We start from the raw sequence: 13,157 nt of genomic DNA on the forward strand, positions 1-13,157 counted from the left end.
CTACTGACGATATAGTCAATTTACTGTTTTGCTTAGTTGTTTTTAACTAATACTTGCAGGCTGCACCCTAATGACTGCTGAATTCACCTGTGCCTGGGGAAGATTTATTAAGGTAAAGATTATCAAGACAAACATGCAAACTGGGGAGAGAGTTATACATGTGGACAAAAAGTCTTGTTAGGTTGCTCCAATCCACTTAAAAGTCCTCATAAATTTAATTCTTTAATGGGCCATTTTCAAATTTCAGGCATTACACTAGTCTCTCCACTCATTAGACATTTGAAGGATTGTTTTTTTCTGCCTCCCTAAAGAACAGCCATAGTCTCCTTTAATCATGTGGTTAATCAAACCAAACAAGAGAAAAGGATAAGAACAAAGGGAAAATTATAGTTCCCTGATAAAAGAGCGGAGGTCTGAAAGCATGCAACCTTTCAGAAAACTAGTGTAAGCTTTACGTTCACCTGAGGAAAAGTCTCGAGGGCAGCTGATAATTCCAACCTTCAGAAGAGCAGCTGATAATGCTCTCACTGCTTTTGGCTTTGGTCTTATAGACTACCACATAATTGCCAAACCATAAACACATATATTTGACTTGATGAGTTTGGAGGATTTGCAACACAAAAATTGTCTCAGAAAAGCAGTTCAGCTGCCTTTTCCCCACACACCACCAAGCTGGGATAGTATGCGTATAGAAAACTATATCCAAACTGGAACATAAAAGCAGAAGAAGAAACAACCACTATTTAAAAATAATTATTCTTATGTTTAGCACTGAACAAAAAGACCATCTATTACTCTGAAGAGTTAAAAATTGAAACTGGGTATTGCAAAACCATGCACCTCATACACATAACCAAATTACACATAAATTGGGACCTGGAGCTAGAGGTAACACAAACATCCCAAAGAGAAAAAAAAATGGACAAAAGTGTGTTATGGAAGAGATCGCCATGAACAGGTTATTCAGCACATGAAAAACAAAGTTCAACCATACGATCTATCAGTTTCTCAGGGGCATTTTACTCTTTCATCCCATGCCTACATCAATTTTGTCCATTTTGAAAGACCGAATCTCATTAGTACAATAGTAATTAAAAACATTTAGGAAAACTATACAATTCTGAAGTAAAGTATCTGAGCCACTGTACTACTACAATAGGTGCAGAATGCTTTAGTATTCTTAATAGCAATCTGAGAATTTAAAGATACGATCTTTCTTTTTCACCAGCTCAAGATGACCTGGAGACCTTAACCTTGTTCAAGGTGACCCTGGCTTTGGACAGATCCAGCTTTGCTGTGGATCCCCAGCAGCAATCCAGCTAAGTTCTTTTCCTCAGTTCATCATTTGTACAAGAAGGATAAAGACATCATTTCTCTCTCTCTCTCCCTCTCTCCAGATAATTGCTATTTTAGGACAAATCATACATTTGTTAAAACATACAGTACAATAGTCCCTCTTTGGGACTTCCAGGAGCACGATAAGAAAATTTTTCATCACACCTTAAAAACATGCAAAAGAATAAATGAGAAAGCTCATCACATTTGTTAAAGACTCCTTTTAGAAAAAAAAAAAGTAAAGATGTCATAAATTGAACAAAAGAAAGCAATTTACAGCTCCCACTGAAAAGAAACTGTTTGGATGAAGTAGTTTTAGATGACAACAGTTCACATTCTGGCTACACTTTGAAATACCAAAACTTCCAATTTCATGAGAGGAGATTACTGAGACCACAGACCCAGCTTCGTTACCAATGTACATGGCAGCAGAAAGCGACAACAGTCCTAAAATGAAATGGGGAGGTGCTCATGGCATACAAGGGGGGAAAAAAAAACAAAACACCGTGGGAATAAAAAAAGCATTGGAACAGGTATCCCCAAGGGCTGTAGCATCTCCATCCTTGGAGGTTTTTAAGACCCAAATGGAGAAATACCTAACTGACCTGGTCTAAACTCAATATGGACCCCACATTGTGCTCAAGGTGGGATTAGATAATTTCCTGAGATCACTTCTGAACTGGATGATTTTAATTTACCTGGTTACCCAAATGCAAATGCTTATTTCTCCTTCCATCCTCTTAATGAGGTAAAAATAACAATAAAATTCCTTAGCAAAAGCCTCTTTTATGAAAGTGGCAGGATGAAGTTTGAGCACACTATTAAGATGTTCATCATGCTCATTTTTATCTGGCAGGAGGTGATTAATATGCATAGTACAATTTATAAAAAGTTCTCACAAAGCTAAGTCTTCTCTTCAGAAAATAAATAATCTTTTAAACAGGTTTTTGTCACAAAACAATAGATCTTCCTGTAATTTTTTTTGATAGTGCCTTACTAAGAGAGGCTACAGTACAAGGCACAAGAAATTTTGCTGTAGGAACAAGAGATTTTGCTACATATCCTACTGAATATAGCAAGCGCAAGCAAACTTTTCTCAGATATACAAAATGGATTTTTGAGAATTTTGGATATTTCACCAAATTTTATGTCAGTAATTATGTCAGCAATTATCAACCAAGGGAAACCAATGAACAACTACTCAGAAAAATAAAGCATTTTAAATGGTGTCTCTTTAAAAAGTATAGACATGCTTAAACAAAACCGTATAGATGTTTCTTAATTTAACACATACAAGTGTAACATAAGTTCAGGCTTGGGGAGGGAAAGCTATTGTGTTGTAGTGGGTTTACTATAGTTAAATTTTCCTTAAGAGGTGAAGAACAGCTGCTAACTTAAGGTCCAAAAAATTTTTTGTTATTTTTAACATTTGGCAAAGGTTCTCTGTACAACATTTCAAAATACATGTTAGAGATAAACATAAAATGTCAATATTTAAGCATTATTCCAGATCATTTAAATAAATTACTTTTTCTGTGGAATATTCTAAATATGTATTATATTCACAGACTGGAACATTGGAGGGGGAAAAAAGAAAGGTTTAATAGCAAGTACAAAATCAAGCAACAACTGGTCAGGTTGGCCACTGGCCACATTTCAGCATGCTTATGCTGAACTTCATTCACAGAAATCAATTAAAGAAAACCTAAACCTCCAAACATAAAGCTTTTTATACTCTCTGGATTCTGATAACACTGAACTTCAGTAAATATTCACTGAGCTGTTTTGAGTTTGTTTTATAGCTAGAATATTATTAGCCTAAATATTGCAATAAATGGTACAACATCATGAAAAAGCATACCATGTGTAAGAATATGTATGTAAAGTAATAAGTTACCTGTCTTTCATGTGTCCTATTATATTTATGTAGTAATATCCCAGTACTAAAGTCATCATTAAAGCAGTGGGCTTTTAATCCACAGGTCTATATGACTGCTTATAGAAACTAAGATATTTTAAGGACTCTCTATTTTTGCTCAAGGGCTTTAGCAAGACATAAAATGACCTTTTTTTAAATTGATGAGAAGTATATGCATTTTCATGTTTAAATCTCAGTCACACACCTTAATCCTACCAGGCATTTGCAATCACAGCAGGCATGTCCCAATAAGGACAGCTAACGATAAGGAAGTTGAGAAGTTTTACCCTTCCACTAGTGACAGGGCAAACTACTTTTTAATGCTTTAGCTAATCCAGGTAAACCAGAGGCTCCTCACCAGAATTCACTTCAACTTCCTGACCCATGAGAATAACCTCTGCCCTGGGTAGTCTTCACGAGCACAAGCCATTACTGCTTCACCATGAGCCACAGCAAGTTAAATGGGCACGGACCTGCCCCAAGGCAGGCTTAAAATTAGCTAATGTGTTATTTTGGACTTTGTTTTTAAATACTTCTAATCTCAGTCAAAACATACCATATTAAAATCTTCTATGCCACATGTTCACTAAATTTTTTTGCCAGACAGTTATGCTGGTAAAAGGTATAATGAGTAATGATCTTGGACTCGCATTGCACTAGCAAAAGCACACCACTACAGCAGCTACTACGCCAGCAAAATTACCTCTGCAAGCATGTCTTATTTTGCTGGTGTTGGGAAGCAGGTAATTCCCTGAAACAGTATCTTAGCCAGCTTGAGTTAAGTCTAAGAGGCACTGGATAGCATGCTAAAGGCAGCCATGCACACGAAGCAGTCACAGTAAATCCGACCTAAGAAATCTCCATGAGCTCTAATATATCTTTCCTTCTTACAGTTCATCTAAAACCAAACTATACTTTAATATGAGTGAACTTGCCAACTAAGAACATAAAAGTCCACAAATCAAACATCCCATAGCCTGATCTCACCCCCAAATCAAGAAATTAATTAGTAGTATTACTCATATTTTAGGTCATTCTTTGTATTTCTGTTTCTAAGCTTTTAAGAATGCACTTGCCAGAAACATGACAGATGTAATTTTTTTTTAATGTGAAACCTGAGAATGTAATTTAATCATCTGACTCTAGCAGCTAGACATGTATGAAATACAAACATTACAAGACTTCCAGTGATCTCAAGAACTGGCAACAATGCCATAAGAAAAGTTGTAACTGAGAGATTTTTAGATGGATGAAAATTCCAGACTTCATAAAATTTATTCACATTCAAATTAAAAAAAGCCAAAGATTATTTTCCCAAAGAGAACAAAGACTCTCATCAAAGATGACAACTGTGTCAAACAGTGGCAAAAAATAAAAGAGACACTTAGGAAGCAAGTGTGGTATAACAGTAGTACGACTTACTGGGAGGATTTTCCCTTAATGGATTTAGTAACTAGTGAGGCTCTAAATTAAATATTAATATTATAGTCCTCCGCATTATACTTTGACAAAATAAAAATAATCTTGTTTCAATGTCTGTATTGGAGTGGAAAAATAAAAACAAGAAAAAAGGAAAAGTTCTAGAAAAAAATAAATCGGGATTAATGAAATATTTCACTATAACATATTTTTCCATAAAAAACTACCAAAATATTCTTTTACTCTTTATGCACGTTAAGGAGAGCAAATTTGATTGAGATGTCTAATAGCTTGCAAAGGATCAGAAGCTATTCATTTTTCAATGTCTGTATTTGTTACACAAACAAATTTGATAAAATAGAACATAATTTAAAAAAAACCAACAACTTAAACTGCAACTATAGTTTAAAAATATTCTGTTATGAAATTAAGGGAACTCTTAGTGGAGTTGTTTGGTAGCTTTAACATGATCTGTCTCACAGGAAATATGATACTATAGCTTTACAGAAAATTAATACTGATTTTTTAAAATATTTATAAATTTACATTAATGCCATCCCTATATACTGTGACGCATTTCAATAATTATTCTACAATACAATGGGAGTGCATGCTCAAACAAAACACCTCAGCAGTATTTTAAAGCAGTAAACCACCTAGCCAATTTCTGTACGTTCTGTAGTTTTTCTAATCCACTCTCCCTGTGGTTGAGCAAAATCGAATTGCCTCTCACATTTGCAGACAGCTCTGTGAAGGTGATAATAGAGCTGCTCCCTGCTGTCATGAGGCAGGAAATAGGAAAATGGCATATGGGGCTAGAAAGAAATAAAAAGAGAACTAAACAAGAACAAAAGAGATTTCAACAAAGGACAACTATAACCCAATATGCTTTGCAAGTTGATCTCTTTTCATAATCATTTAACATACTTAATCATTCATCTGCACCCTTTCTCAAAAACTTGAATGTTTGAAATCAATGTTTGAATTGAAAAATGTTTGAAATCAAGTCTTCTGTAAAGTTTTATTGTCTAAAACATTTGGAATAGAAATGATACTAAGAGCCATATATTTAATGCCTATAAAATAATGCATTATTAGTATCCATGTTAAGGGGCTGAACCTATCCCAATCTTTTTGTAACTAATCTTAAATGTTATGGCTAAAATGTAATATCTAACACACGTATACTTGGATTATTAGTTGCAAAAATGGTGAGTGACACCTGAATAGTAAAATATAAAGTGAGGAATATGATTGGTTAGGTATACTGACAACATCAAAGAGTTCCAGCTTGTTTAAGGACTACTGATGTAAGATGTAGAATAAATGAAAAAGGATGTTGTAATCTACAATGAGAAATTTGGTTTCGTTTTTTTTATTTTTAATGGAGAATTGGCCTCCAAAAATCAAGAACTTGTATGTATTTGCAGTACCTCTATATTAAATCTCACTGAATTGCCTTAAAANAAAAAAAAAAAAGCGCACTATACCTTTCCTTTTACACTCTGAATGGGATCCACCACCACAGCAACAGCTCTTTCCGATAAAGCTTCAAAACTCTGCTGAGTATTGATATCTACACCAGACAACCAACAGCCAAAGCCAGGGTGACTATGATACCAACCAACCACCATCTCAGGTCTGAAACAAAGAGGACAATCTGAGATTCTTAACAATAAAAACACATAACACAAGAAGAAATAGTAATGTAACAAGGCATAAATTAGGATGAGCTGTGAAAAAGCACTATTAGAAATATTTAAATTACTCACCATAATATGGTGAAAACATGGACATGAATAAATGCGACAAAAAAGTGCTATTATTAAAGGATGCACATTAGCAGTGGTAGATTGTGCTTTCAGTTTTTCACCCTGTTACCACACCTTCCCTGAACCAGTTTTTACCCTTTCAGCACTTGAGTAAATATCTACTCTTTAACTCCTTGGCATCGAAGGTTGAATTTTCACGGCAGAAAGTCCATTTCAGACATGGACAACGGGAACCAACGGTGGGAAAAGATTAAATATCAATTAAACCAGCAGTAGAACTAGGAACTCAGTCAAAAAGCAATTTGCACTGTTCTGTTCAGCTGCTGAGCCTTTTGCTAACATTAATTTTGAAGTTTTTCCCACAGTAGAAGAATTTGAGCAAGCAGACGACAACTGTTGAGAGGTAGGAGTGAAATAAAAAATTTGTTTAAATACTAGGATCTTTTATCAAACGATTTTTTCCTTTCTTTGCATTAAATTGGCCACACATAGGGCTACGACTTGGAGATTTTGTATCTTAATAAAAGAAAAATCAATCTTTTAAGAAGTTACTTTCTAGTAACTGCCTGCACTAAATAGAGCAGCATTTTCATATTTCTGCCCAATATTCAAAGATGTAGATTTAACATGAGTGACAATCTCTTGACAACTGAAAGGCACGAGGTGGATTGAATTACACGCTATGTTACTCTCACGATTTCTGGGCCAATTATTTATTTTTAAGCATTAATAATAGCCCCTAGATTATCAGTTTTGCAGACAGTCAGCTGTTTCTTCCAAACAACATGCAGGGAGTATTTGTTTCTGTCAATGCTCTTTAGGGTGACTTACCTTCCTGTCTGTTTCAGCATGTCCAACATTTTGGCTTGAAATACGGGATCAACTGCCTCTACGCTGACACCCTGATGTAGGAAGAGGCACAAAAATCATAGCATTTGCACATAAAGTAATACTATCTTTTCACTTGTTACTTTTCATAAAACAAAGTTTAAACATAATGTCATAAGCATTCCTGTTACAGGGAAACTTGACTATTTTACAACTAATTGATAGAACACCCTTATATGTAGAATACAATTTTATAAATCTATTTCAAAGTGATTTTTAAATGCTAAAAAAATGTTTGAATTTCTATTTAAATGATCTCTTCTGTGAGTAAACATTAAACAGGCATAGGGATTCATCTTTTCCTCCTCTTCCTTTTTGTTTTGCAGACTCTGGCCTGTTGTTTCTTACTAGTTCAGCTCTACAGGTCTTGATCAAGACAAATAACATGCTGTACTGGCTTTCTGCAGATTCTATATATACTGATTATACACACCATGTTAGCACATGCACAGAATAAGCTCAGGATAAGAGAATGATAATACTTCAGTGATATGCAGCTGTAGGAGTTACAAAGGGCTCTGTGCTTCTTAAGAGCCGTTATTTCATTCAACTTATACCCAAAGCATCATAATTTCCAATTATACCATCATCACTTTAAAATATTTTGATAACATTAATACTCATTTTTCTACACCACAGAAATATCATTTGAGAAATATGCCACTGTAAGAGCTGTCAAAGAGAGCACTTTGAAGTATTTTTACAGTACCATTGTAATTAAGGGCATGATACACTTCCAGTCAGATCTTTACTTCGGAATCCATACCCTGGCTTTAAAACTCTTTTCACCAATACAATTTGTTATCAATTTATATTTCTTGTAAATGATGTTATACTAATATATTTATACATACAGAAACACAAAACATATCTACATACTTATGTATTAGCCTTAGCTAAAACAAATCTGTTTGAACTAGAAATTTTACTGAAATCCTTAAATTCAAATAATCAAACATTATCTAAGCATAGACTGTCTTAATTATATCAACACCTGAATTACACGTTTGCATTATATCTAATTGGTTATACCTTAAGATTGCATAAGTGAGATAAGCTGGGAAAAGCTTTTACAAATTATTTATCGCAAGGAAAAACACCTATCAAGGTCTAATTGCAAAGAACTCACCGTCCCAGACTGTGGCATAGCAAAAACATCAATCACTCTCACAGTGTAATCATCAACAAACTCCCCGAGCATCAGACCCATAACTTCCATAGGGACACCAGCACGACCATGTTTCAACATCTGGAATTGAGACCAAATGACATTGTATATTTAACTAACAGGCGGTTCAAGCTTGACTTGGGATAGCTCTTCCAGCCTTTGCTGATCTATCAATAATTCACAAGTTCTAACACGACTGGAAAATCTACAGCACGATAAAATAGTAAAAATTAAGGCAATGTAAGACAAATAATTAAAATAAGTTTCTTATTCTGAGTGTTACACTCTGTATTGAATTTATTTWAAAAAATTAGTCTGATCGGCACCTAAGTAGTCAACACAACAAGTTCATAAACTTTGGATATGTGCCAGGTGTTGTATCTCCAGCTCTATAACAGAAATGTAGAACACACAAAATACTTACCTTTAGCAGTGCAAGAGAAGAGATATAAACCTGCTCTGCTGTATCRACTGCAGGAGCATCTGTAGGTGGCCCCTATGAAAGAGAATATATAATTAAGTATTTTCTCCACAGTTGTTACGCTGCAGTTCCTAAATATATATTTTTTCTTATTTGAAACTTAATGAAAAATGCATGTAAGAATATGGCTTTGTGTGCCAGATGTAGTTCTTACAAACAAAAAAACAAAAATACACACCCAAACCCCAAATACTTCTTTATAGCACCTTCCTACACAAACCTATTTTGTAATAAAAATCACCCAGCCATCACCCATCTCCCCTTCCCCCGCAAACAATACCAATCTAAATACCAGTCTTACCAGAAGCAGTCAAATAAAAAACAAGTATTGCACTGGGTACAAACCTGTTACAAAACATACAGGCTGAGAGTCAGAGAAGTTTCCATTAGTCAGCCTTGCAGCAATGCTAACATTCGTCAGCTGTAAAACATGGCCAGTTCTCCAATTAACTATGTGTTTCTTACAGTGGTGTGAATGTAAATGCTGCTGGGCTAGCATGATTAACTGGCACCAACACAAACAGCAATTTCCCTTTGCTTCATCAGCTTTCAGCTAAAGAGGACTTGCAGATAAAGGCTATGGGAGCACTTTGCAGATACACTGGTACAGTGAGAGAAAAAACGGACCTCCGATCCCTAGGTGGAAAAGCTGTGAACAAAATACTTTGCTCTTTGCCTTATGAGTAGTTATTCAAAAATTAGCACAACTGTCCCAGGTGTGAATGATTGGTTGAAACAGGTTCTGTGTACTGTTGAAAAGCAAAAACACAGGAGACGGCAGTTTAAATGTCCCTTTCTTGAAGAGCAAGGGACGTACTGCTCTTCTATACAGAATTACACATCAGCTTACCTCATTACACCYAATTAACAGTACATTCATTACTTTATTACCAAATTGTGTACAGCAAATTCCCACTGAAAAGACAAAAGGTGAATTCTGCCTTAAGTGGTGTAGAACAACCAACTTAGAATGGCTACAAAGCAACTCTGGAGCACGGTAAAGAAAGGTAGCCCACATTAAGTAAAAGGGGAAAAACCCAGAGGTGCCTTTATGCCATTTTGTAGATTTAGAACTTTGATTCCACAATTATAAGCAAATCTGGGCAAACAAGCAAGAAAGCTTCTCTGAGTAAATTCTTGATTTTTCACCTACAGTGAAAAAAGTTGCAGAATTCAATACAACATGCCTCGACATGGAAACACGCACAAGACAGTGGTCAACACAAGCCGTAGAGCCAGAAGATAAAAACAAGAATTTAAGTAATTAGCACTGCCTTTAATAATTTCACTTTATATACACTTCGTCTTGAACACAGAACAACACTATCTAGTGTGGTGTTCTACAGAATGCTTTAAAGACTGTAAGAAAATTCAGGGTATTTCTTTCAATATCAGTGAATTGCTGCTCTTTTAGCTCCAGAGGTTTGAAACCAAATCTTTTATATTCTGAAACCCACACACGTGATTCTGCATATATAACTGTCAACCACAACTGCTTCCTAAAACCTTTAGCCCTTATTTCTAACTTTGATATTGACGACCATCTCCTCTTGATATTTTGTTCTCCCCCCCCTTTAATAAAATACGGGAAAAAAAACAAACCCAAACTATTCACTGCCAATTGTTCTATTACTTTGGCCTTTCCATCAGCAATCTTTCAGCAGGTTTACATTCCACCTCCTACGACATACTCCCCAAAGGTCCATCCTTAATCAATTCCCCCTCCTCAAGGAGCATTTGCCTGACTACCCCTAGCCCACCACTGAGAGATGCTCCAGTGGAGGAGCTCCTCCGCAATACTTGCGATGAAAAATTTAGGAGCAGTTAATCAGAACATTTCACAGAACTTGATGTGTAGGACACTCCAACCACTTACTGCAAATTTACTACAACCAAACTGTCTGTCTGATGAAGCCTCAAATGCCCAATCTTTTTCTGATATTATGGTTTTCCTTCACAAATATACAATTTTATTTCTTTAACTGTATTTCACCTACTGTAAGTCTATTCTAGAGTTATCTTTTTTCATGTAGAAGTCTTAATACTTCAGGAAGCATGAAGACTTGTATTTCCATTTAATCACTGAAAGAAAAGCAGAGAATTTTTTTATTTTGAAAGAATGTATCAGTGACAACAAACCCCTTCTACATACATCAAGTTCTCTTCTTTTCCAATTTTCTATCCCTTTTAGATCAAAGGGGGTCAGAAGTGAGTGGAAAAGTACAACTACAATAACCTCGGTAGAGTTTTAGGAAGAACTGTTACATCCATGCTGTGACATCACCATACACATATCCTACATTTGTTGCAGATTTTCTCTACCATTTCACTGCAAGCATCCAATTTCACTGTTCACTATTTTTTTTTTTAATAAAGAATAGCACACACACACACACAAAGCCTAGCACAAGGAGTTTTGTGATTTCTTAAAGATTAATGTTCACACTTGATTGAAACTGGCTTCTCAAAAATCAGGATCTTGAATTGAAGTTAATTCCACAGATTAGGGCATTTAAATAGGATCTCCTGCATGGATTCTCTGATGCCTGGGAAGATGGTAGATCCCATGGACACCCTTCCTTCAGCTGGGGGATTTATCATGTCTCTCYCCCATACCTGGACACCTGTGTTCACAACTTGCATCAAATGACACGTGTATTAATTTTCATGTTAAGGTTCCTTCCCTTGCTTTGAATATAGATTAAAATAAACTCAAAAGTCTTCTGAAGACAATGTGATGTATTGATTGGGGAATTTTGGATATGAAAGGATAAGAAAGGATATATAGGTTAAAATTTCTCTATAACCTACCTTCATAAGGTTTTTTATTTAATTCTAATTTTTCTGTCAAAGATGACACCAAAAATACTGCATTTGTACCTGTCTTCTTATACAAAATGATAATGCCAAGGTTTATTAAGTTCTTAACCTAAAACTTCTAAAGATTTAATAGATAAAGATAAGAAAATGAAGCTTGGGTCTTTCAGATAGCTTACTTAGGCATAGATGATTTAATCTGGAAAAAAATACCTCTGAACAGACATTTGGAAACAGGAACCAGTTTCTGCTGTGTAGGACCACTTCCTTTTCCACAAACAGCTGCTATTCTAATACAATGCTGGAATAACAGCCATAGTTCCTCTACACTAGTTACACAGTACATGGGAGCTGTTCCATCTATGTGTTATACGTTTTGAGATGTCTTTGGCATATTTCTGCTACACTCTTCCACAGAAGTTTATGCACTTTTGTGATGGAAAGGGGAAGAAACGGACTTTACTAGCTAATCTCTCAGTATTTTATACTGACCCTCCACAGCATGCGCTATTATCACTGTTCATAAACTTTACTGCCTGCCAACTTTAACACAGGAGCACCATCCTTATGGAGCAGAGGACCAAATTAAATTAGCTGGTGTCAGAAACCTAAACAGGAAAGCATTTACACCTATAGGGCAAGAGATCTGCTAGTAGTACTGGTTTCATTATGGTATTCAGATAGGTTTCCCATCATCTAGAGTTGGGCAAGATTTTCCATCTTAAAACCAAATAGCAAATGCTACCTCCTTCTTGCCTGCCCACAGCTTTATTGAATAATTTCTTGGGGAACTGGAAAGAGATGGGATTTACAAACTACAAGGAGCATTCTTTTCCCCAATCATTCCTATATAAGCTGAATAAAGTTATGATTATAATTCAAAAACCTGTTTTAAAAATATCTCACCATCCAAAGACATAGTGAGAATGCAGTCAAATATCGTACTATGCTCCTTATTGAAGGAGGGTGTTTCTTTTAGATCAACTACACATGTTGTCAGTCAGTGATATGACATGCCTGAGAGCCAGTCATCTTGTGAAACCTGGCAAAACTCTGGTTTGTTTTGGGATATAATGGCAGAATCCTTATTTCATTAAAAAGAAAATTGGTAAAATTTGTAATAATAACAGACAAAATGTTAATGGTGCTATCTTAATTTTATCTATTATTTTCCTTTCTGTTTAAGAATGTTTTCAATGAGATTTGTAATGGAAAAAGAATCACATTCAAGTTATGAACAAAAGATTAAAATGTAAAATTAAGTTATGCAAGATACCATTTTTGTTTCAGGCAGTTAAAAAGATGATTCAATATAAAAAGCAGCCCTTTACTTGGGCAGCCCTTGTTGACGAAGTGTTA

General features: G+C 35.3%; 1 protein-coding gene across 6 annotated transcripts in view; it reads right to left on the minus strand.

Annotated features, from left to right (window-relative positions):
- PSMD14 (proteasome 26S subunit, non-ATPase 14) overlaps nucleotides 1–13,157 on the minus strand; it is a 50,032-nt gene that overhangs the window by 16,852 nt on the left and 20,023 nt on the right. For all 6 annotated transcript variants that reach the window (XM_026078033.1, XM_026078036.1, XM_026078034.1 and 3 more), the window contains 4 exons: nucleotides 8,925–8,996; nucleotides 8,462–8,581; nucleotides 7,276–7,346; nucleotides 6,163–6,313 (listed from right to left, as the gene is read on the minus strand). In XM_026078033.1, coding sequence (XP_025933818.1) covers nucleotides 6,163–6,313; nucleotides 7,276–7,346; nucleotides 8,462–8,581; nucleotides 8,925–8,996 — 414 coding nt within the window. The remainder of the gene's footprint in view (nucleotides 1–6,162; nucleotides 6,314–7,275; nucleotides 7,347–8,461; nucleotides 8,582–8,924; nucleotides 8,997–13,157) is intronic.

Source organism: Apteryx rowi, unplaced genomic scaffold (assembly GCF_003343035.1).
Source record: "Apteryx rowi isolate R43461 unplaced genomic scaffold, aptRow1 scaffold_47, whole genome shotgun sequence".
Classification (NCBI taxonomy): domain Eukaryota; kingdom Metazoa; phylum Chordata; class Aves; order Apterygiformes; family Apterygidae; genus Apteryx; species Apteryx rowi.